The sequence below is a fragment of the Indicator indicator genome, chromosome 28, assembly GCF_027791375.1.
Source record: "Indicator indicator isolate 239-I01 chromosome 28, UM_Iind_1.1, whole genome shotgun sequence".
Taxonomy (NCBI): domain Eukaryota; kingdom Metazoa; phylum Chordata; class Aves; order Piciformes; family Indicatoridae; genus Indicator; species Indicator indicator.
In genome coordinates, this window is record NC_072037.1 from 1839217 (window position 1) to 1863420 (window position 24204).

At 54.5% G+C, this 24204-nt stretch overlaps 2 protein-coding genes and 1 non-coding gene across 3 annotated transcripts; all 3 read left to right on the forward strand.

Moving 5' to 3' along the window:
* The first annotated feature begins 1557 nt into the window (after nt 1-1557).
* Nucleotides 1558-4788, forward strand: RPL12 (ribosomal protein L12). The gene is made up of 7 exons (XM_054393396.1): nt 1558-1651; nt 1781-1854; nt 2118-2216; nt 2932-3013; nt 3648-3734; nt 4506-4618; nt 4704-4788. Exons 1-7 carry the CDS (start codon nt 1615-1617, stop codon nt 4707-4709), a joined length of 498 nt encoding a protein of 165 aa, XP_054249371.1. The 5' UTR covers nt 1558-1614; the 3' UTR covers nt 4710-4788.
* LOC128976404 (small nucleolar RNA SNORA65) lies at nt 2660-2788 on the forward strand. Its single transcript, XR_008489371.1, has one exon. It is a non-coding gene; the product is annotated as a small nucleolar RNA SNORA65 (small nucleolar RNA).
* An 8737-nt stretch (nt 4789-13525) lies between the features above and the next one.
* ZMYND19 (zinc finger MYND-type containing 19) lies at nt 13526-24073 on the forward strand. Its single transcript, XM_054393483.1, has 6 exons — nt 13526-13576; nt 13857-13916; nt 15646-15752; nt 20284-20424; nt 22180-22360; nt 23643-24073. Exons 1-6 carry the CDS (start codon nt 13526-13528, stop codon nt 23784-23786), a joined length of 684 nt encoding a protein of 227 aa, XP_054249458.1. The 3' UTR covers nt 23787-24073.
* The last annotated feature ends 131 nt before the right edge of the window (nt 24074-24204 follow it).

The window sequence follows — 24204 nt, forward strand, 5'->3', positions numbered from 1 at the left end:
AAGAACAACCTGCTCCTGCCTGGTTCAGCACCTACCCTGCAGCGAGCATCCATGAACTGCAAGTCCCATGTCCCTACGGATGCCAGCAGTTCACCTTTGCAGGCACCTGCTAAAACATGCTGAGGAGCACAGCAATGCAGCAGTGAGGCAGCGTCGGGATCTGAGCAGGTCCTGCTGGGTGCTGCTTAGTCATGAAGGGCAAGGCTGGCAGCAGGCAGCTCTCGGGCAGCACCAGGTCCTGCTCGCCGACAGGGAGGTTACCAAGCGACCAGCAGCGGTAGCAGCAAGCCCTGCAGCCCAGCATGCACTGGAACGGGACGCGGGGAGGACACAGAAGGCGAACTGCAGCTCTGTAACTTACTCTCCCCCAGCTCTTTGCTCTCGGTGCTGGAGAGCTGCCGTGACAGTTGTACCACCCCCCGGAACCACCAGGCTCTGCTCCGTCCTGTCAAGGACCTGCCCCGGCAATGCCCGAAACAAATCTCTCTTCTTCACTCTGCCTCTCAGTCCTTTCTTTCCCTCACTGCCACTATTCTCCCCTTCTTCTCCTGAGGGATTCCCTGCAGTGTCCCCCGCCCCGGTGTCACACAGCTTCCAAAGGCTAGCTCTGTGTCTCTCGGTCCTCCTCTTCTTTACTCTTTTATCAGCAAGAATGCAGCTGTTCTGTGCCCGGAGCCCTGAGCGCTGCCAGCACCGGCCCCGGTACCTGAGGAAAGCAGCGACAATGAGCAACGGCAACGACTCCTCCCGCAGCAAACCGGGCACCGCCTGCCCCCGAATCCCCAGGAGCCTCTATGGAAGCAGCACGAACTCCTGCACCGTGCCCGGGCTCCGGAAGGCAGCAGAAGCTCCGGCACAGTACCCGGGCTGCGGAAGGCAGCAGAAGCTCCGGCACCGTACCCGGGTGCCGGAAGGCAGCAGAAGCTCCTGCACCGTACCCGGGCTGTGGAAGGCAGCAGAAGCTCCTGCACCGTACCCGGGTGCCGGAAGGCAGCAGAAGCTCCTGCACCGTACCCGGGTGCCGGAAGGCAGCAGAAGCTCCTGCACCTTACCCGGGCTGCGGAAGGCAGCAGAAGCTCCTGCACCATGCCCAGGCTACTCGGAGGAGCCAGGGCGATGGAAGGCACCGGTAGAACACACCTGGACCCAGCCCCAGATCCTCGGGAGAGGAGGGAGTTGCCACTGATCTGCCGCGAAACCCGTCCCCACGTCCCTACACTGAGGGCAGACGAGCCCCGCACATGCTGCCGAGGCCCCGGGCGCCGATCCCCCCCGCTCCAGCCCGCCCCGACCCGGTCTCTCTCACCGCTCCCCGCCGCCATGACGCGACACTTCCCTGCCCGCCTCCGCCAGGAGGCACGCAGCCTGCCCCACGGGGACAGCGAGACAGACGGCAAGAGCGTCCGCGCAACCATAGAGCGCTACACAGCGCCCCCAGGTGGAGAGGCCGCTCCGCAGAGGCCACGCGGCGGAGGAGGCGGGGCCCGCGCGGCACCGCTCTCTCGCGAGATCTCGGCGGCTATATTTGGTGCCCGCGCACCACCCGCAGCCCTTCCGCCCGTCGAGTAGGCCGCAGCTGCGGAGAATCCGCCACCATCCGCGTCCGCTGCCGCCATGCCACCCAAGTTCGATCCCAACGAGATCAAAGTCGGTACGTGCCGTGCCGTGCCGCGGAGGGAGCGGGCAGGGAGTGGGAGGATGAAATGACTGGGCCCGGGTCGTGATGGCGGTCCGGGCCCGGCGGAGCGCGGCTGACACGCGCTCTTTGCTGTGTCTGCAGTGTACCTACGCTGCACCGGCGGCGAGGTCGGCGCCACCTCCGCTCTGGCCCCCAAGATCGGTCCCCTCGGGCTGGTACGTACCGCGGCACCTGGCGGGGCGGGGAGGCGGCGGGAGGCCTCGTGGTGCTGAGGCGGGGCGGGGTGAGGGACGGGACAAAGAGGAATAACCGCAGGGTGAGGCACGCCTGGGGTGTCTGCCCGGGGCGGGCCGGCATGAGGGAAGGGAAGGGGTTTGGAAATGCCGCAACGAAGCGAAAGGAACCGTCGCGACTGGGCAACGGAGGGGGGTTCCTGCTGTGAGCTACGCATGTGTGACAATGCGGTATCTGTCCTCAGTCCCCCAAGAAGGTGGGTGACGACATTGCCAAGGCCACCGGCGACTGGAAGGGGCTGCGGATCACGGTGAAGCTCACCATCCAGAACAGGCAAGCGCAGGTACCGAACGCCACAGGGCAGGGCTCCGTGCTGCAAGCGCCTGCCGCTTGTTCCAGCCACGAGCCTCAGCCCGGCAGGGTCCACTCAGCCCTTCATCCTTCCGAGGTGGATAAAATGAGTTCCACACGGCCAGCGTGTGGGGGTCTGCTGCGGGAGACCTTAAACCCCGGTGTGAGTGTCAGGAGTGGCTGTGTGTGAGTGCCTGGGGCAGTGTCTGGCTGTGTCTGTGCCCGGGGCAGCAGCTCTGGATGTGTTTATGGAGCCTGGATCTTGCCAGGCTGAAGGTTTCCAGCCCATGAGTGGTGGGAGGGGACCTGCTCATGTCCTGAAGTTGATTTTTTTTATCCTGCTGTAGATAAATTGTTTCTACAAAACAGTTGACCAGGAAAATATTTCAAGCAGCATAAAAATAGATAAAATGTCCTTGATTAACCCCATAGCCACCCGCCACTGTACCTGTCCTGAACCCTGTGGCTGGTACGTTCCAGTGGTGAGCTGAGAGGAAGCCCCAGTCAAGGAAGCAGCCCTCTCCTGCTGGTGGGGAGGCCTGTGCCGAAAGGCTGGGAACAAATTTGTGCCTCAGAACCCCTCCTGTGATACTCAACTGACCTGGTGGGGCTTTGGTTCTCCAGGCACCAGCTGCTGGGTTGAGTGTCACCATTGGTTGCAAAATGCTGATTAGAGAGGAGGAAAAACTTTATCTCTTTTCATTTAGATAGAGGTTGTTCCTTCTGCCTCTGCTCTGATAATCAAAGCTCTGAAGGAGCCTCCTCGTGACAGGAAGAAGCAAAAGAACAGTAAGTGACTTTTACAGGGGCTGGTAGTGATGGGATGGGAGGAGTGGATTGAAGCTGGAAGAGGGGAGATTAAGATTGAAGATGAGGAAGAAATTCTTGAGATTGAGGATGGGGAGACACTGGAACAGGTTGCCCTGCGTTACAGCTCCCTGGAGGCGTTCAGGGTCAGGCTGGATGAGGCTTTGAGCAACCTGGGCTGGTGGCAGGTGTCCCTGCCTATGGTAAGGGGTTGGCACTGGGTGATCTTTAAGGTCCTTTCCAACCCCACCCATTCTATGAAGCATCTTTTGGCTTTTGCCAGAGTACAAACCGCAGCTGGCAGACCACCACAGTTCAGCTCCTTAGAAGGAGGTTGAGGACCCACCCACCAGGGTGCCTGTCCTGTAGTGCAGTGACTGGCACAGCCCAGAGGTGAGCTGACAGCAGATGCCATCCCAGGGTTATTCTCCTCGTGGGTGGCTGTGCCAAAGCCTAGGCAGAGGCATGTGCTGATGGCAGTGCAGCTGCAGCTCTACACTGCCTGCTTTCCATGGGATCTGGGTGCTGGGGGGATGGTGCTTCTCTTGAGGGAGCAGGAGGAGCTGGGGGTGCTGGTGTGGGCCTGGCTGACTGGAGCTGTGCCTTTGCTTGGCAGTTAAGCACAGTGGCAGTGTCAGCTTCGATGAGATCGTGAACATCGCGCGGCAGATGCGGCACAGGTCCTTGGCTCGAGAGCTCTCTGGTAAGTGCTGCTGCTGGGGCTGCATGGAGCCCTCCCTGGTGCTCTGGGGCCCTGAGCCAGGCTCTGGTCTGATTCCTGGGAGGGCACTGAGAAGAGTGTGACCAGCAGGTCAAGGGAGGTTCTCTTCCTCTTCTACCCCCTAGTGAGGCTGCATTAGGAGTACAGGGTTCAGTTCTGAGCTCCCCACTTCAAGAGGCAGGGAACTGCTGGACAGAGTCCAACTGAGGTTACAAGGACGCTGAGGGGCCTGGAACATCTCTGTGAGGAGCCTTGGGGGTGTTGAGCCTGGAGAAGAGCAGCCCCAGAGGGGATATGAGCAATGCTTAGTGAAAGGGTGGGAGGCAAGAGGCTGGGGCCAGACTCTTGTCACTGGTGCCCAGGGACAGGCCAGGGGGCAATGGGCACAAACGAACCCAGGAGGTTCCATCTAAACATCTGGTGTGAGGGTGCTGGAGGCCTGGAGCAGGCTTCCCAGAGAGGTTGTGGAGTCTCCTGTGGAGAGCTTCCAAACCCCCCCTGGCCATTGTGCTCTTGGGCAAGCTGCTGGTGCCCTGCTGGAGCAGGGGGTTGGACTGGATGAGCTCCAGAGGTCCGTTCCAGCACTCTGTGATTCTGTATGTGCCTGGCTGTCCCCTAATGACTCCTGTGGCTGAAGCCTGTGAAACCTCAGAGGGAAGGAAGAGACAGCTGAGGGTTCTGAAGAGTTTTTGGTACATGCTTCAGAGCTTCTCCTGTGGTAAAGCACTGACAAACTCTTGTCTTCCACCACAGGCACAATCAAGGAGATTCTTGGAACAGCCCAGTCTGTGGGCTGCAGCATCGATGGCAGACACCCACATGACATCATTGATGACATCAATAATGGTGCAATTGAGTGCCCAGCTGTAAGTGTCCATCTCTGAACCTGCAGTATTAGACTGTTTACTGAAAGTCTCTCCACTAATGAGCTTTGTTTGCTTCTTTCCACAGAGCTAAGACTGCAGACATGAAGTTGCCCTGAGTGAAGGCTCCTTAAGTGTGTTGTAGCACCTTAAATACTTAATAAAGACCCAGCTGTCTGCAAATAGTGTTGCTGCTTTTATTTGTCCTCATCCCCTGCTGCATGAATAGCTGTGGCTGGGACCACCCTGCCCTCTGCATCAGCCAAGGCGATGGTTTGTGAACTTTGAAGCTCATTTTTCATTTACTGCCCTGAAATCATTGCTTGCAGCAATACTGAGTTTAGAGCCTGGGTGTGGATGTCCCAGAGCCAGCTGTGTCCTGGGCTGAGCTGCAGCAGGGGCAAGGAGGGGATTCTGCCCCTCTGTTGTGCTCTGCTGAAACCCCCCATGCAGTGCTGGGGCAGCTCTGGAGTCCTCAGCACAGCAGGGACCTACTGGAGAAGAGAAGGTTCCAGGGAGACCTGGTGGCCTTCCAAGTGCTTAAAAGGGCTGATTGGAAAGCTGGGGAGAGACATTTTCTCAGGGCCTGTTGTGACAGGACCAAGGGGTGATGGCTTGAACGAAAAAAGATGTAGATGAGATGAAAAGATTTCTGTGGTGAGAGCCTGTCCCAGGTTTTCCAGAGGGGTGAGAGATGCCCCATTCCTGGAGCCAGTCCAGGTGAGATGTGGGGCTCTGAGCAACCTGCTCTAGATGCAGATGTGCCTGCTGACTGCAGAGGGTTAGACTAGAGGACCTTTAAAGGTCCCTTCTGACCCAAACTGGTCTGATTTGAAGTGGAATTGCCTCAAGCCAGCACTGCAGTACAGAGCAAACATCTCTGACCTGTGGGCTGTGTCAAGCTTGTGAGCCCTGCTCTCACCAGAACCAGCTCTGGCTCCTAGCAGCTGGTGTTGCCCTTTACCAGCTTCCCCTGGAGGCAGGACATGGGCACACTGAGGCTTGGGCATAATTGCTGGCTGCCTGCCTCAGCCCTGTGCTTTGTGGGCTGGGAGGGCTCCAGTCAGTCCCTGGCTGAATTGGAATCCAAGGTGTGGCTCTTCTGTCAGCATTCCCAGGGACCACAGGAGCCAGCTCGAAGAGTGCACCCTGAGCTTGTCTCTAGCCCAGGGGGAGAAGCTCTGGCCATGGTGGCATTGTGGCTGTTCTCTGCAGAACAAATGGGATCCTTTGCTGCTCCGCCCTTGGTGGAGCTCCTGGATTTTCTCCTGGTCACCAGATGTGCACACATCCTAGTTGCCTGGTGTGCTTTGCTCTCATGTTGATTGTGGGTGGGATCTGTGGTCTTGTGCTTCAGAGAGTTGTAAGAGGTCCATCTTGTGGTCATTTGGTCTGATTCCTTGAGTGGTGCTACTGAGGGAGCTGGGCAATGAAGCCCTCCAGGCCCTCTCTACATCAAAGGTTCCAGGTCCTGGTGTATTTTCTGAGAAAAAAAGCAGCATTTTAGGTGTATATTTCCCTCTGCACAGCTTTTCTGTCTGTCTAGTGCTGCTGCTTCTCCAGAAATGGATCCTAAAGCCTGGCTGAGCCATAAAGTTCATGTTTAGCAGTGGCTCTTCTGGCTCTTTCTGCTAGTGACTGCCCCCTGCAGCAGTGCCACCTTGACCTGCTGCTGGGGAGCTGCTGCTCATAGAAGGAGCTTTCCTCACCAACAGCACCTTCCTGAGGGGAAGGCAGGGTGCTTGCTCCTGTCATAAGAGGTGTCCCTGCCAGGGGGTAGGATGTAAATACAGCTGTTGAAAAGTGCAGTGAGGAAAGACCAAAGGTTTGGCCTTATGCAGAAGGAGCTTTTTGAAGAAAAGCTTTGGGAAGGCCTTGAATGCACCATCCAGGGGATCTCATCCAGTGAGGATATAAGGAATCATAATTGCTTTGGTTGGGAAAGACCTCTGAGTCCAACCATCAGCCCAACACCACCATGGCCACAAGCTTCTGCAACAGCTCCAGGGATTGTGACTCTACCTCCCTGGGCAGCCTGTTACAATCCCTCACTCTTAGTGAAAAAATTTTTCTTGATCTCCAACCTAACCCTCCCTGGCACAGTTTCAGGCCAGCTCCCTCAGCTGCTCCTGCCCAGCCCTGTTCTCCAGACCCTTGCCCAGCTTGGTTGCCCTTCTCTGAACCTTCCAGCCCTGCATGTCCTTGGATTGAGGGCCCAAAACTGAACCCAGGATTTGAGCTGTGCCTGGTACAGGTGGGCACTCCTGCTGGTCCCACCATTGCTGCTCCAGGCTAGGCTGTTGGTGGTCTTTTTGGCCACCTGGGTACACCCAGGCTCAACTTCAGCTTCTGTTAACCAGCACCCTCAGGTCCTTTTCTGCTGGGCAGTTTTCAGCTTCTCTGCCCCAGCCTGGAGTGTTCATGGGGTTGTTGTGACCCAAGGGCAGGACCCAGCACTTGGCTTTGTTAAACCTGCTGCAGCTGACCTTGGCCCATGGATCCATCCTGGCCAGCTCCCTTTGCAGAGTTTTCCTTCCCTCCAGCAGATCAACACTGCCACACAATTTAGTGTCAGCTGCACACTGACTGAGGGTGCCCTCAATTCCCTTGTTCTGGTCACTGATAAAGATATCAAAGAGAACCATCCCTAGCACTGAGCCCTGGGGACACCACTTGGGCCTGGCTCCTGAGCTCAGCTGTAGCTCATTGACGTGTTTAACCTCTGGAGGAGTGCCTGTGTTTCAGATTTGATGCTTGAAATAGTTCTTGTGTGCTTCTCACACCTGCTAGCTCTGTCTCACTGCACAGGGGTGCAGCTGGGGATGGGGGAGTGGATGGAAGCAAAGTTCCTGGGGGAGCCTGGCTCTGTTTCCAGCCCAGGCTGGGTTGTCCCCTGGGGCAGCCCATGCAAGGGATGGTGACGTGTGGGTTAGCAGGCAGTCAGAAGTGAAATGAGGCTGGCAGTCAGAATGCTTTAGCTGACTCTCAGGGATTGCTAATAGCCCTGGGAACAGCAGCATTATGACTGCAGTTTACTTCAGCCCTAACAGAGCATCCTGGGGAAAAAAAAAAAAAGTCATTAATGTTAATTTATGTCCATTTTCCAAAGGGAAGCAGGATCAAATTCACCCCAAGATGCTGAGGTGTGTGAGCCTCAGTCTCAGACAAATGTTCCACAAGGTCTTTTCCTCCTCTGCAAAGTGGTGATGGTCTTTTATTGACTATTTTTCTTGCCACTGTCTCTTCAGTTTTGTAAATAACCCTCAAAGTTTTTCTTCCAGGGGACTTGCAGCCCCAGAGGGGAAACTCCTGACTGGAGCCCTCCTGTGGTGAGCAGGACTCAAAAAGAGGAATTGGAAGAAAAAAAAAAACAACACCAAACCAGGATTTTTCACTGTTTCTAGTAATTTGTTGGATGGGGTCTGAGTAATTTGCCAGAATCTGCCTGAGTCCTTTGCAGGAAGAAGTCACCAGAGCTGCCTGTGGTGGGGAATTGTCTTCTGCTGTGTTGCACACACCAGGCACTGAACCAGCTGGAGCCTCTGTAAAGAGGAAAACTAAACCCTCCAAATAAATTCCATGCTAACCTGAGTGGGAGGAGCTGTGCAGCTGTGGTAATGCTGATTTCTAATATATATGCAAATAAGGTGTTGTCTGCCAGCAGAACAAGACACTGTGACTCCCAAGCAGCTGTGGCCGAAGGCTGCTTGCGTGCAGGGCAATAGCTGAGCTGGTTTGGTGAAGCCAAAACTTGGTGCTTGCTCTGCAGCATGGCTTGGGCTGAGCCTCCAGCACTGCCTCTCAGGAATGGATTGAAGCTGGAAGAGAAGAGATTGAGACTGGAGATGAGGAAGAAATTATTTCCAGTGAGGGTGGGGAGACACTGGCACAGGTTGCCCAGGAAGGATGTGGATGCTCCCTCCCTGGAGGTGTTCCAGGCCAGGCTGGATGAGGCCTTGAGCAACCTGGGCTGGTGGGAGGTGTCCCTGCCCATGGCAGGGGGTTGGAAATGGATGATCTTGGATGATCTTGAAGGTCCCTTCCCATTCTATGAATCTATGAACGTAGCTTCTGCTCGTGGAGCACCAGGTGCATGTTGTGTCAGCAGTGGGATCCTCAGACCTCAGCTCTGCTTGCACTTCATTTAACAACAAACTGCACTTCCCACCTGCTCTGCTGCTCAAGTGCCTGCTGGTGAAGCAGGGAGAACTTTATGGAGGTGGATCCTGGGAAAGGAGATGTCCCCAGGCCTGTCCTTGCAAGACCCAGAATGCCAGGTCAGCATCAAGGGCAGCTACAAAACCCCAGCAAACCATGGTTGTTTTCCACCATGCTCCTGCTGCCTGAAAGGTTTCCTGAAGCCACAACTCTGCAATTTTGTGTTTTGCTGACAGGCAGAAGGCAGTGGGCAGGATCTCTGGAGAAAGGCTGAGGGGTGGTGGTTTGGTGGAGGGGGGGTGATGGCTGAAGGGGAGTGTGTGGGTGGAGGAGTTGGGGCTGAGCTGGGGGTTTATAGGTTCACAGAATGCCAGCTTGGAAGGGACCTCAAGGATCATCTGCTCCAACCTCACAGCAGAGCTGCCATGAGCTGGCTCAGCACCCTGGCAAGATGAGGCTTAAACTGTCCAGTGCAGGGGACTCCACTGCTTCCCTTGGGAGATGATTCCAGTCTCCAGCTGTTCCCATGGGGAAACATTTTCTCCTGGAGTCCAATGGGACTCTCCCCAGCAGTAACTTGTCCCCATCTCTCCTTGGCTTCTCCATGGGACTCCTTGTGAAGAGGGAGTCTCCATCCTGCTGGCAGCCACCCTTTCTGTCCTGCTCCATGGCAGTAAGGTCTCCCCTCAGCCGTCTCTTCTCTAGGCTGAACAAACCCAGCTCTCAGCCTTTCCTCACAGGGCAGGTCCTTTGTTCCCTGGTGAAATGTGGGTACCTTGCCCTGGTCACTGATGGGCCACAGAACTGACTGTAGTGAAACAGGGAAGGGCTGGACAAAAAATCCTGAGTTGTTCCTCAATCCAACAGCCCTGGCACACATGGATTTTCCATCACATCCCAACAGGGGACTGTCACTGGAGGAAGGAGCTGGACCTTGTGCCTGTCCCTGATGAGGCCACAGCCTGAGTGCTGGGTTCAACTCTGTGCACCACAGTATAAAAAAGACACTGAGGGGCTGAAGGGTGTCCAGAGGAGAGCAATGAGACTGGGGAGGAGTTTGGAGGGCATCATATCAGGAAAAGCTGAGTGAGCTTGGGGGTGTTTATTCTGGAGAAGAGGAGGCTGAGGAGAGACCTAATTGCTCTCTCCAGCTCCCTGAAAGGAGGCTGCAGTGAGGCTGGTGTTGGTCTCTTCTCCCAAGGAATAAGTGAAAATGAGAGGAAATGGACATAAATTGTGCCAGGGGAGGATTAGGGATTAGGGAGATTAGGAAAAATTTAATTGCTGCAAGAGTGGTCAGGGATTGGAAGAGGCTGCCCAGGGAGGTGGTGGAGTCCCCATCCCTGGAGGGGTTCAAGAAGCTGTAGCTGTGGTGCTTCAGGATGCAGTTTCATGGTCATGGTAGTTGGGTTGGACTCAATGATCTTAAAAGTCTTTTCCAACCTTACTGATTCTATGATTCCTAAAGCAAGAGGGACCAAGCCCTGACCCAAGTGTCCCAGAAATGGCAGTTCCCTGCAGAACTGGAGAGGTTTTGCCCATGAACTGTTACTGATCTGTGTTCTTGGAGCATGGCTGTGCCTTGGGAAGCCCTGCCTGGGGTCCAGGCCCTCACTGGCTTCTCTTAGCTCCATGCCTACCCTAAGCTCTGCACACAGGCAGTGCAGGACTTTGTGCAGCCTCTTCAGCTGACAGAAGCAGGAACCAGGACAGTTTATGGCTTTACTCTTCCACTTGCTTTTTCTCCTGCTGTTTGTAAGGGCCTTTCTCTGAGGCACCCAGGGAATAAAACAGAGACAAGGCTGAAATTCCAGACTCTTCATTTCCTGCCTTGGAGTTGACCATGTTTCAAGCTACAAACACTGCTTGGCAGTTCTCTGAGGCATGGTCAGATGTGGTTCCTCATGCTCTGTAACCTGCCCCTTTTCCACCTCAAAAAGGTCTCAAGTTGCAACAAATCACAGAATCATGAAATCTGGAGGAGCAGCACCCAGTGCCTCATCAGCCAGGCAGGTTGGTGTCCCTGCAGGGGCTAAATGCAAGCAGTGCCAGCAGCAAAATCCCACAAACCTGGTAGGATTTCAGGGGAAGAAAGATGCAGAGAATTCCCCTGGGCTGAAATTGTGACCCCCAAATGGCTGCAGTGCCCTCATATGCCCATGCACAGCCCCTAATAACCCCCAGTGCTGGAAGGGCTGACAGTAAACTGCTCCCATGGGGAGCTCTTCACCACAGGGTGACCTCACAGCAGTGGTTTGGGAGGGTTGTGGTCCCCCAGGGCTCCCACCACAGGTGGGGTTTGGTCACCTTCCCTAGACAGGGAAGGCACAGTGAGTTTGGGCACCATGGCCCACACCTGGGGCATCATTGATTGCCCCCAGGCAAAGCTCAGAGCACATCAGCATCATCAGCACCACTCTGATTTTCTCCCTGCCCCAATCTTGTCACCCCATCCACAGAGTAGCAAAGCCCTGACTTCAGCTCAGGGTCTGCAAACCAGATGAGAGAGCAGTGCCATGGGGAAGCAGAGTTCCATCCACCCTGAGTGGAGACCCTGTGTGCTCCACATCAAGCACAGCACTGCTGCAGGGTCTTCTTGTATTTTTTTTTCCTCTCTTTCAGATGTCTGGCCACAATCATCAGAACCCACAACCACCAGAACTGATAAACCAATTCATTCCTTCACTGCATCACACTTTGCTTTCCCATTCAACATTCAGTTCATTAGAAATTTTGGTTTGGGGTTTTGTTTTTTTGTTTTGTTTCGTTTTTCCCTTAAAAATTCTCTGAGGAGAATCCCTTTTACCATCTCAGTGTTTTGGTCCAAATTCAGTGTCTGAATTCCCACGTCACTACCCAGAATGATTTCTGCCTGTCCTGTTGGGAGGGCTCAGTTCTCTGTGCTGACAGAGGACTGTGCCCAGGCAACAGAATTTGGCACTCCCTGGACCCTGTGGTAAAGTGCTGCTCCAAAACATGGAATCATAGGATGATTTGGGTTGGAAAGGACCTTCAAGATCATTCAGTTCCAACCCCCTGCCATGGGCAGGGACACTTCCCACCAGCCCAGGTTGCTCAAGGCCTCATCCAGCCTGGCCTTCAACACCTCCAGGGAGGGGACAGCCACAGCCTCCCTGGGCAACCTGTGCCAGTGTCTCCCCACCCTCACTCTAATGAATCTCTTCCTCATCTCCAGCCTCAATCTCCCCTTTCCCAGCTCAAAGCCATCCTGGCACTCCCAGCACTTGTCACAAGTCCCTCCCCAGCTCCCCTGCTGGAGCCCCTTCAGGTACTGGAAGGCTGCTCTGAGGTCTCCCTGGAGCCTTCTCTTCTGCAGGCTCAGCAGCCCCAACTCTCCCAGCCTGTTCCCACAGGGGAGGCTCTCCTTTGCTCTGATCATCTTCATGACCTCCCCTGGACCCTCTCCAACAGTTCCATGTCCTTTCAGTGCTGGGGGTCCCAGAATTGGACGCAGCCCTGCAGGTTGCTCTCTGTGTTTAATTTCCCTGCACTGCCATCACACCTGAAGGTGAACCTCTTCTGCGGAGCTGCTCTCAGCTGGAAGATTCAGAAAAGTTTTCCACATGTAACATTTCTCTTGGTGAGATGCTGCCAGCACTGGGCTAAACTCCCCCTCCTTGGAGTCTGTGTTCTCCAGGACACAGCTGTGCTGTAGTTAGATTTGTGAGTTTGTACATAGGAAGCTTCTTTATCACACCTCCTTTGCCTGCCTTATCCATTGATTTGCACTTCGAATGCCCTCTGTTGAGGTTTCCAGCTGTCGGCCCAAGAAGCTGATGTTGTCCATCAGGAAAACATAGCAGATGTCGATGCCTCTGCCTTGACGTGCTCGGCTCCGGCTGCAGAGCCGCTGGGGGGGAAGCTCTGAAGATCTCTTTCCCCGAGTTTTGCGAATGGACAATTAACTTCAAGGCGCTAGCAATTTTCGTTGTCATTTAGGTGTCGGTCGCTATGAGACGATGGAAATAAGTAGCTGTACATCATCCTGCTCACACAAGGGCCGTGGATGAACAGAATTCCCTCAGAGTCAGGCACTGGAAGCACAGGGAGGTGGTGGAGTCCCCGTCCCTAGAGGTGTTCAGCACGTGCGGACAGGGCACTGCGGAGCTCTGGTCCTGAAGAAACCCGGCTCTGGGGATCCCCGGCCTCGGGAAACTCCGGCCCTGGGAGATACCCAGAGCCAGGATCTGCGGCTCTTCGGGACCCCGCTCCCAGGGAGCCCTGGCCCCGGGGCATCCTGGCTCTGGGAGATCCGCAGCCTTAGGGCTCTGTGGCCCTCGGGGACCCCTGTACTGGGCACCCCCCTCCTGGGGCCCGCGGCACGTTTAAGCCCTGCCCCCTCGGCTCGCGCTGTTGGCGGCACAAAGCTTCCCGCGAACGTGACGTCACCGCCCGCACCTCCTCTCTCCCGCTCCCGAGACCCTCGCCCGCGCGCGACAGCCTCACCAACCCCTCCTCCCACCCCTCCCCTTTTCCCCACGTGATCCTCCGCCGCGCCGCAGTCCGATTGGCCGAGCCGGCGGCGTAGTAAGGGTGACGCGACGGCGGCGCGGGTCGCTATTGGCCGAGCGCCGGCGGGTGGGAGGTGGTGCGGCGCCCCGCCCCCCTCCCCCGGGTGTGCGCGAGGCGGCGGCGCGTGGCAGCGGCGGGTCCCGCCGGCGGGCGCTGAGGGGAGCGCGCGGCGCCGCCACCCCGGCCCGCCCCGGCCCCGGCCCGGGCCCCGGCCCCGCCATGACCGACTTCAAGCTGGGCATCGTGCGGCTCGGCCGGGTGGCCGGCAAGGTGAGCGCGGCGTGGCCGCGGCCTGAGGGCGCCGCGGGGGGGCGCGGCCGGGTGCTGCGGGCCGGGCTCGGGCCGCGCCGGGTGGAGCGGAGCGGCGGGGTCGGGGTTCGGGGCGGGAGCGGGGCTGACGGGCCGCGTTGCCACTGTGGTCGGGGTTGGGTAGGAGGGAGCGGGAGACGAGGGCTGTTCGGCCGGTGCCGCCGGGAGGGGAGGGGACGGCGTGCGGGCCGTGGCGGGCCGTGCGGGCGCGCTGACGGCGTGCGGCCGCCGTGTGTTTCAGACTAAGTACACGCTGATCGACGAGCAGGACATCCCGCTGGTGGAGAGCTACTCCTTCGAGGTGAGTCGCCCCTGCCCCGCTACCCACCCCGCTCGGTTTCTCCTATTCTCGCTGCCGCTTCCCCGGGGGCCGGCCCCGTCCCGCCCGCGCTGCCCCCGCTCTGCCTCTCTTAGTTGCCGGTAGTTGCTTTATTCCACTTCTTTCTGGACTCGGGGTACCGAGTCCCTCTGCTGTACTCCGCGGGCCGACCGCCGGCTACCCCCGCCCAGTCCTCCGGGGCCTCGCTGCCGTCGCTTCCCGGGTTGGTGGTGCCTGCGCGGGCTCTGCCGCGGGGCCGGCTCGCAGCGCTCGGGGGCGGAGGTGACAGCGAACCGCGGCCGAGGGCTTTCGGTTCTGTGTGGCACGGCCGGGAGCGCCACTCCGGTATCGAAATCCCCGCGCGATCGCTTCCCAGCAGGAAAACCTCTGTTTGGTTTGTTGTTTTAAACGAACCTTAATTAATTAATTGAGGTATATTTGTATCCAGTTTTTGATTTGTATGCTTTTTGACAACCGTTAGTTTGTTTTCCCTTGTTTTGGGGTTGGCAAACGTCACAAATGTTCACCTCACACATAGTCTGGGCTGGGAAAACCTGATTTTATTGTCATTGAATGTAGGAGCAGAAAAAAAATTCCTCACTTGATATCCCCTGACAGAGGGTCACAGGATGTTAGGGGTTGGAAGGGACTTCTGGAGATCTTCAAGTCCTCTGACCCACAAGCTTTGAAAGAGAAAGAATTCTCAGTTTCAAGAAGCCACTAAAATCTTCTGAACCTGAGGCTTTTCTGGAGCAGGGACCATAGAATGATAGAATTGTTAGGGCTGAAAGGGACCTCAAGGATCATCCAGTTCCAACTCCCCTGCCACTAGGTCAGGTTGCTCACAGCCACATCCAGCCTGGTCTTAAACACCTCCAGGGATGAGGCTTCCACCACTTCCCTGGGCAACCTGTGCCAGTGTCTCACCACCCTTGTGGGGAACTTCTTCCTAACATCCATTCTGAATCTCCCCACTTCTATTTTTGCTCCATTCCCCACAGTCCTGTCACTCCCTGACACCCTAAAAGGTCCCCTCCAGGTTTCTTGTAGCCCACTTCAGATATTGGAAGGCCACAATAAGGTCTCCTCAGAGCCGTCTGTCCTTTGCCCACTGCTCACAGCACAGTGGATGCTCCAGAGCTGCTCTCAGTTGAAATGCTGTGGCAGTGCTGCTTCCAGAGGACACCCTGGCTGCCCGTTCTTCCTCCCTGGAAGCTCACCATAAGCTTGTGTGGTCACTGAGGGTGCTGACAAGCTGGGGGCAGCCAAAGTTTGTCCAGTCCTTAGTATAGTTTATGAGTGTTGGTGCCAGCCCCAAGCTGTAGGGTGGAGAAAAGAGGGCAGGAGCACTGCTGTCACTAGCAGCCCCTAATTAATTAGTGTAAAGCAACACTGGAGTGAAAGCCTTGGTGATGGGACTGTGCCAGAGCAGAGAATGGAGCCTGGCCCTGCAGCTCACAACTGGATGGCTGCTGTCTTTTGTCCAGGCAGGACTCCTGCTGCTCCTTTCCTCCCTTTCCCATCTTCAGGAACAATAGCAGAGCTGGTTGGGTCCCCTTGAAGGCTTGAAACAACTCCAACTCCAACTCCGTTAAGGTCGAGTGACCTCTAGGAGGCAAGCGTTAAATTGGGTCCTTCCCGGCTCCCCATGGAACCCTTCTGCTCTGCTGCTCAGCTCTGGGTGTTCTCACAGCCTTGTCCTCTCCCGCAGGCTCGGATGGAGGTAGATGCTGATGGCAATGGTGCTAAAATATTCGCTTACGCCTTCGACAAGAACCGTGGGCGGGGATCCGGCCGTCTGCTGCACGAGCTGCTCTGGTGGGTATTGTAAGGGGAGCAAAACACCTGGAGGGATCTCTCAGGTGGATTTTCCTGCCACCATCTCTTGTGGTGTTGACTTCTCTGCCTGTAATGTTTAAAGTCCTCTCAGGGGACTTCCAACTACTCAGCTGGAAACCCAGCACAGGGGTTGCTCATAGCTCTGGATGTGGTTTGGTTTTGCACTGAGCCTTCCAACAGCTGAGTCTCCCTAAAAATGTTATTCCCAGGGAGAGTAGTGAGAGGTGAGTATGGTTGTGTTTAAACCTGAGGAGTCCTAGAATCATAAAATGGTTTGGATTGGAAAGGACCTTAAAGTTCCATCTAGTTCCAAGCCCCTGCCATGGTCAGGGACACCTCCCACCAGCCCAGGGTGCTCAAGGCCTCATCCAGCCTGGCCTTGAACACCTCCAGGGAGGGGACAGCCACAGCCTCCCTGGGGAACCTGTGCCAGTGTCTCCCCAGCCTCACTCTCAACAATTTCTTCCTCCTCTCCATTCTCAATCTCCCCTCTGCCATCTCAAAGCCATTGTCCCTCGTCCTGTTACTCCCAGCCTTTGTCAAAAGTCCCTCCCCAGCTCTCCTGGATCTTCCTTCAGGAACTGGAAGGCTGCTCTAAGGTCTCCCTAGGGCCTTCTCCACTGCTGTTCAGACTTCACTTTATAAGCTCTAAACTACACTTAAAAATTACAGTACCAAACATCTAGCTGTGCTGTCTTTATGCTTCCAGGTAATTTTTATTCCCCAAACTAGTCTCTGGGAGACAGGAAGAATATCAGGGCCTATTACTATTATTTACAATCTGCTCATTAAATGTGGATTTTAACCTCATCTGTTAATGTTTAATCTTGTTGTACATACAACTAGGGAAATTTATTGCAAAGCTGGCTGCAGTGTGTGTGGCAAAGCACTGTCAGCTCCTGCTAACTGAACCTCACTCAGTCATAATTGCCATCTCTGAGTAGAACCAAACATCACCTTAAAATTACTCCAGCTGGCTGTTGGAGGCTATGTAGATAACAACAGTCCTGCTCTTTGCGTATTCCTCAGCTCAGTCATTGCCTCTTCTGGGTTGTTTTACTTAAATTAGGAAATGATTCTAAGGTGCTCAGTTAAGTAATTCAAGTTGTGTCACTCCAGTTTGCCCTGGTGGTAAAAAATAAATCTGAGCTTGTGCCTGTCATGGGGGTTTCTGGAAGTCACAGGGGTGAGGTGTAAACTGCCAGGCAGCAGAGCTGCTAAGTCAACTTCCACATCTAGAAAATACGGAGTCTTTCAATTCTACCTCTAGAAAATAAGGAATATTTCAACTTTGTGTGGGCTTGGTTTGCTCCCTTTGAGGGAGTACATTTTGCTGTGATCTTTAATTCCAAGCTGGCACAGGACAGGTCAGTAGATCTTTGTGACTGAGCCTCCAACTGCCTTCAGAGAGTCTTGGCTACAGGTGCTGTGGAACAACTGCTCCTCCTGAACAGATTACTTGGCACTTGTCTGCACTGGGGACTGCTTTGAAAACCAACCACCCATGTACTGTAGTGGCAGGTCACAGAACCACAGAATTGTCAGGGTTGGAAGGGACCTCAAGGATCATCCAGTTCCAGCCCCTCCTGCCATGGGCAGGGACACCTCACACCACAGCAGGTTGCTCACAGCCACATCCAGCCTGGCTGCAAAGACCTCCAGGGATGAGGCTTCCACCACCTCCCTGGGCAACCTGTGCCAGTGTCTCACCACCCTCATGGGGAAGAACTTCTTCCTAACATCCAATCTGAATCTACCCACTTCTAGTTTTGCTCCATTCCCCCCAGTCCCATCACTCCCTGACACCCTCAAAAGTCCCTCCCCAGCTTTCTTGTAGCCCCCTTCAGATACTGGAAGGCCACAAGAAGGTCTTCTTGGAGCCTTCTCCAGACTGAACAGCCCTAACTCTCTCAGTCTGTCCTTGTAGGAGAGGTGCTCCAGCCCTGAAGACATAGCCTAAAAAAAATTATCTCACTCTGAAAACCTGCTGGATTGTGTGCTTCTGGGTCAGGCTGAAGTGAGTGGGCACCTCTTGGGTGCTATTGCAAGTGAAGCAGGTTTGGGATTGTTATTAAATGTACTTAGCAGCTGTCTTTGTTCTCTTGGAACAGGAAGCTGGTAGCAGCTGGAAGCTGCTGCAGCTTCAGTAGCTTCTTCTGCTCTTCCCCCAAAGTCCATCCCTGCTGATCTCTGCAGAAGGTGAACTGTGGCACTAAATGGGAACCAGATCAGGGAAATGCCCAGGCTGGCTGCAGCTGTGAGGCTGCTGGAGCCCTGGAGCAGGCTGGCCTGAGAGCTTGTGGTATCTCCTTCTCTGGAGAGCTTCCAACCCCCCCTGGGCATTGTGCTCCTGGGCAAGCTGCTGTGGGTGCCCTGCTGGAGCAGGGGCTTGGACTGGATGAGCTCCAGAGGTCCCTTCCAACCCCACCCAGCTGGGGTTCTGTGATACTCTTAAATGAAGACCTCCCTGCTGCCTTGCTTGTGCTTCCTGTGTTTTCAGGGTGGGCTGTTAGCTCCTTCAAAGCAGGATTTGAGTATTTCTGGCTAGGCACCTGGAAAATAAGTCTGTCACCTTCTCCTTGCCCTGTTCCCTGGACAGAAGTCCCAGCTTGCTGTGTTTTGGATGGGTGCAGTGATGTTCCTTGGGAACATGGCTGCAGCCTCAGCAGATTAGCCATAAGTATCACTACCTGCATGTTCAAAAAGACATCCAAGAGCTTATTTCTCCCTTCTGCCTAAAACCTACTCAGTTGTGGCTCCTGTGGTCTGGGATTGCTGCTGTGTATGCTCAGCAGTTCTATTAGGAGCCCTTCTTCTCAAGGTAGCTGCTGAAAAATGAAAATGCCAGTGTCCAGGGAATCCTCTGGAAGTGTTGGGTTACATGTTTTGTCTGGCATCTTGTAGGAGCTCCTGTGTGCTGGGAGAGGTAGAAGCTGCAGCTGCAGGAGAGCTGGCTGCATTCCTCACTGTGAGGGTGCAGCAGGCTGCCCAGAGAAGTTGTGGATGCCCTGTCCTGGAACAATTCCAGGTCAGGTTGGATGGGAATCTGAGCAGCCTGGGCTAGAGGAAGATGTCCCTGCCCTGTGAAAGGGGGTTGGATTCGATGATCTTTAAATCCCTTTCAACCCAAATCATTTTGTGGTTAGTGAGGCTGCTGCTTCTCTGTGCCCTTCTGCAGGGGAGCAGGCAGGTTCTACCAGGAGCCTGTCCTTCACTGCACATTCCTCATTAGCTTCTGGAGATGGTCCATGCTGCCCACTTCACTTCAGGGAAAGGAGTGGTGCATGCTTGTGCAGTCAGAGGTTGCTGCCTTGTCTTTGGAGAAAAGGGACCCCCCCTGAGCATGCCAGGACTCGTCAGGGGGGATTGTGTTGACTCTCAGCAGTCATCAGCAAGGCCCAGTTTCCACTTCCTGCTATGTCCTTTGTCACTCGAGGGAATAGGAGCTGACAGTGATGTAGACAAGGGTGGGTTTGTCCAGAGTGAGGCAGAGGGGCTCATGGGTTGTGGGGTTTGTCAGTGTTTGCTGATGGGGGTGGTGGGTGCAGATCTAAGCTTGGCAGGCTGTGTGCCACTCTGCTGTGTTTTCCTGGTGTCATGAACAGTCCTCTCTCCCCAGCTCCAACCTTCCTTAAAGTATCACTGTCTAACCCATCTCTGAAAGGTTTCTTAGCTTGATCTTAGGCTTCTTTCCTCCCTTTTCCCCCCTGCACAGTTTGCTCTTGGTTCTGGTGTTGAAGGCCAGGCTGGATGAGGCCTTGAGCAAGCTGGGCTGGTGGGAGGTGTCCCTGCCCATGGCAGGGGGTCAGAATTGGATGATGTTTAAGGTCCCTTCCAACCCAAATCATTCTCTGAATCTATGAACTTGTTACTTCATAAAACACAGCAAGAAGAGATGAAGGTGGAACGGGAAGTGGAAGCTGCTGGAAGGCAATGGAGAAGACTTGCAGTAAGACTTAATGTGCACCCAGCCTCCTTGCCAACAGTCCTGTGTTGGTTTTCAGCAAGTTTCAGATGTCTCTTGGTCAATCATGGAGCCATGGCAGGCTTTGTGTCATTAGAGTCTAATAAGCATTTGCATGCTTGGTGAAACCTGTGGCTAGTGAAGAGACATTTCTCCATGAACTCTGACTTCACACCAGAGCCCAGCTGGCAGAAAGGTGTCTGGCAATTTCCTGTTCAGTCAAGCAGCTCTGCTCTGTGGGACACAGCACTGCCTAGGTGCCCCTGCAGGAACTGGAACTTTGCAGTGTGCCTACAGCTTGAACAGACCTTGATTGCCTTTTGATTCAACTCATTTAGAATGGAAACAACCTCCTGGAACAAGGCTCTTCCTCCTGGGAGCTGCTAAAGCTGCAGCAGCCACTGTAGTCTGTTGGCAGCCTGTGGCTGTTTCAGTCTCAGCTGTGTGCAGCAGTCTGGGATACATCCAGCCTTGTGGAATCGGGGGAGTTCTTGGCTTTGGAGTCTTGCTCATTGCTCACCTTCAAGTTGGTTTTGTCTCCTGCAGGGAGAGGCACCGGGGAGGGATTGCTCCTGGATTTCAGGTGGTGCATCTGAACTCGGTGACGGTGGACAACCGCCTGGACAATCTGCGCCTAGTTCCTTGGGGGTGGAAACCCAAAGCTGAAGAAATCTCTAGCAAACAAAGGTATGGCAAGGTTTGGCAGGGGAGAGCATCAAAAAATGGACAATAGGATTGTCTCCTTCCTTGAGTGGTGCTTAGAATTCTGGAATTGTTTTGGTTGGAAAAGACTTTTGTGACCACCCGGTCCAACTGTTCTGTAACACTACCAATGCTGGTGCTAAACCATGGCCCTCAGCACCACATCTCTGCCCCTTGGAAAAACACCTCCAGGGATGGGGATTCAGCCACCTCCCTGGGGAGCCTCTTCCAGTCTTTGAGAACCCTTTCAGTGAATAATACCCAACCTAAACCTCCCCTGGTCCAACTTGAGGCCATTTCCTCTCATCCTGTCACTTGTTACTAGGTGGAAGAGACCAACCCCCACCTGACTCCAGCCTCCTTTCAGGGAATTGTAGAGAACAATGAGGTCTCCCTTCAGCCTCCTTTTCTCCAAACTTACCAACCCCAGGACCCTCAGCTGCTCTTCCCCAGCCCTGTTCTCCAGACCCTTACCCAGCTTTATTGCCCTTCTCTGGACCTGCTCCAGTCCTCAGTGTCCTTGGAGTGAGGCCCTCAAAACTGAACCCAGTACACAAGGTGTGGCCTCACCAGTGCTCAGCACAGGGACATGATCACTGCCCTGGTCCTGCTGGTCACACCATTGCTGATCCAGGCCAGGATGCTGTTGGCTTTCTTGGCCACCTGAGCACTGCTGGCAGGTCCCATCTTGGCAGAACCTTTTTTGATGTCACCTGCACTACACACCTTGGCTTCCTCTCCTGGGGGGCAGAGTTAAAGCTCACTGCTGGTGCGAGCTGTGAAGGGACCATCCAACCCCCCAGCAGTGTTATGTAGGGGTCCTGCTGGTGCCAGATATCACTGCTGTGGAACAAGAATCTTCTGTTCCCTTCCAGTTCCTGGTGCCATCTGGGAGGCTGTTAAGTCTGCAGGTTTTACTGGCTTGTGACTGTCATCAGGCACTGAAATTCTGACACAAGCTGTGGAAACCAGCAGCTGCTAAGTGCTTGCATTGAAACCCACCTGAGTTCCTGGGATCAGCATCCATCCCTTGTGGGGCCCTCCTCCATGCTGTGTTGCACTGGTGTCACTCAGAGCACATCAGACTCTGAGTCAGGCTGGATTTGGTTAATCTAGGCTGTGACACAGGCATGGTCGTTTTTGGTGGAGACTCAGACTGAACATCCCACGGGACACTTCTCTTGAAACACATGCAGCACCCACAAGGCAGGGGTGTCCAGAGCTTATCAAACTGCTTTTGAGAAGGTGCAGTGAATGCCAGAGACTGATTGAAAGGTTTGAGTTGGAAGGGACCTTGAGTTCCAGCCTGCCATGGGCAGGGACACCTCCCACCAGCCCAGGCTGCTCAAGGCCTCATCCAGCCTGGCCCTGAACACCTCCAGGGGGGGTACAGCAACCTGTTCCAGTGTCTCCCCACCCTCACTGTCAAGAGTTCCTTCCTAATCTCCAGTCTAAATATCCTCTCGTGCTCTAGATTATCCTGGGAGTTCCAGAACCAGGTTTCAGGCCATTTGTACAGAAATTGTAGTGGATGCAAATGTTTTTGGATAGGTAATTCTAACATTTGTTTGTCTTCAGGCTAAACTAACCCTAGGGTGTATCAAACATGTAAGGAGTAGCCTGAGACTTAACAGGCTAAATGCAATGTTTACCTTACTTGCCTTATGAATTGGTCTGGAATGAATGTCCCTGCATGCTTGCTATGAGTTTCTGGACCCAGTTTGTCCTTGTTTTTCCCAGGGAACAGAGCCTGTACTGGCTGGCAATCCAGCAGCTGCCCACAGACCCCATCGAGGAGCAGTTTCCTGTCCTGAATGTAACGCGCTACTACAACGCCAACGGGGATGTGGTGGAGGAGGAGGAGAACTCCTGCACTTACTATGAATGTCACTACCCCCCCTGCACAATGATTGAGAAGCAGGTATGTCCCCAAGAGCTGCCAGGGAGCAGGCAGTGCCTCAGGCTACCCTGGGCACTGGGGGTTTGTCCTTGCCCTGTAAAGCTTTACATGTGCCACACAGTCACTGAGAGCAGGCCTTTGTAGCTCAGGTTTCCTTTGGCAGCAATCTTCAGACTCTCTGATCATTTTCTGAGGGAATGTGGCTTTGAGCTGGAGCAGTGAGTGACCTTGGGCTTCACAGGAGGGAGTGACATTTGCAGAGTGTACAAAAAGACAGGTGGAAGCATTCCTCTGGGGACCCCGAGCTGGAATGAGGAAGCAGCTGTGTGAGACAGGAGAAAGCATTGTAAGAGGTTTTGAGGGTAGTGGAATCCAAAATTTAATGTTGGGGGGAATTTTCAACCCACCACAGATAGGTTAACCTGTCCTGAGACAAGGGTGACCTTGAGTGGCCTTTGTTGAGGGGAGAGCTGGGAGGAGAGCAGCTCTGGTTCTTCACTGTGGCTAGATGAAACAAAACAACATAGTCAGAGAATGAGATGTCCAAAGACTGTGCTTCCTTGTCAGACAGATTCATAGAATCACAGAATGGTTTGGGCTGGAAGGGACCTTACGGATCATCCTGTTCCAGCCCCTTGCCATGGGCAGGGACACCTCCCACCAGCCCAGGCTGCTCAAGGCCTCATCCAGCCTGGCCTTGAACACTTCCAGGGAGGGGACATCCTCCCTGGGCAGCCTGTTCCAGTGTCTCACCACTGTCACTGGGAAAGAATTTCTTCCTCATCTCCAGTCTCAATCTTCCTCTTTCAGCTCAAAGCCATTGTCCCTTGTCCTGGCACTCCTAGCCCTTGCCAAAAGTCCCTCCCCAGCTCTCCTGGAGCCCCTTCAGGTACTGCAAGGCTGCTCTGAGGTCTCCCTGGAGTCTTCTCCAGGCTGAACAGCTCCAACTCTCCCAGCCTGTCCTCACAGGGGAGGTTCTTCAGCCCTCTGATCATCTTTGTGTCTTCCACTGGACCTGCTCCATATCATAGAGTTGTCTGGAAGAGACCTCTGAGGGTCATCCAGTCCAACCCCTCTGCAGTCAGCAGCAGGGGCATCCTCAACTAGATCAGGTTGCCCAGAGCCCTGCTGAGCTTCACTTTTAATATCTCCAGGGATGGGGCCCCAACCACCCCCCGGGCAAGATGTTGTTATTTGTGGTGGGTGCAGAAGGCCTGATGATGATGATCCCACCTGGGAGGTGCCTCAGGGCTGCTGCTGGGCCATTTCCAGGCTCACTGACAGTGTCTTGTGTTCTTCCCAGCTACGTGAGTTCAACATCTGTGGGCGCTGCCAGGTGGCCAGGTACTGTGGGTCGCAGTGCCAGCAGAAGGATTGGCCTGCTCACAAGAAGCACTGTCGGGAGAAGAAACGAACCTTCCAGCAAGAGCTGGGCCCAGAACGGTGACCTGGTGGCACAGGGCCTCTCAGCAGCAGGATTCCTTCTCAAAGGCATTTGGACTCTTGCTTTTGCACAGTAATGACAGACTGCTTATTGAAGCCAGAGGCACTGAAGATAAAAACAAAACCCTGTGATGCTTGAGCAGAAAGGCTTTGACTGGTGCTGTGGAAAGGGGCTTGGGTCTACCCTTCCAGTATTATATTCTCAAGCAAAAAGACTACTGTGGAGGCTCCGGGCAGGAAGCTTCTCCTTATTTATATGTTAATACCTTTGTAAACTCATGTACAGTTTTGGGGTTGTTTTTTTGGTTTTGTTTCTTTTTTGTTAGAAATTCTTGCTAGGACTCATTAACTGTAATGTTCAGATCAGAACATGTTGGTGGCTTAAAAAGTTTAAAACAAACAAACAAACAAAAAACCAAACC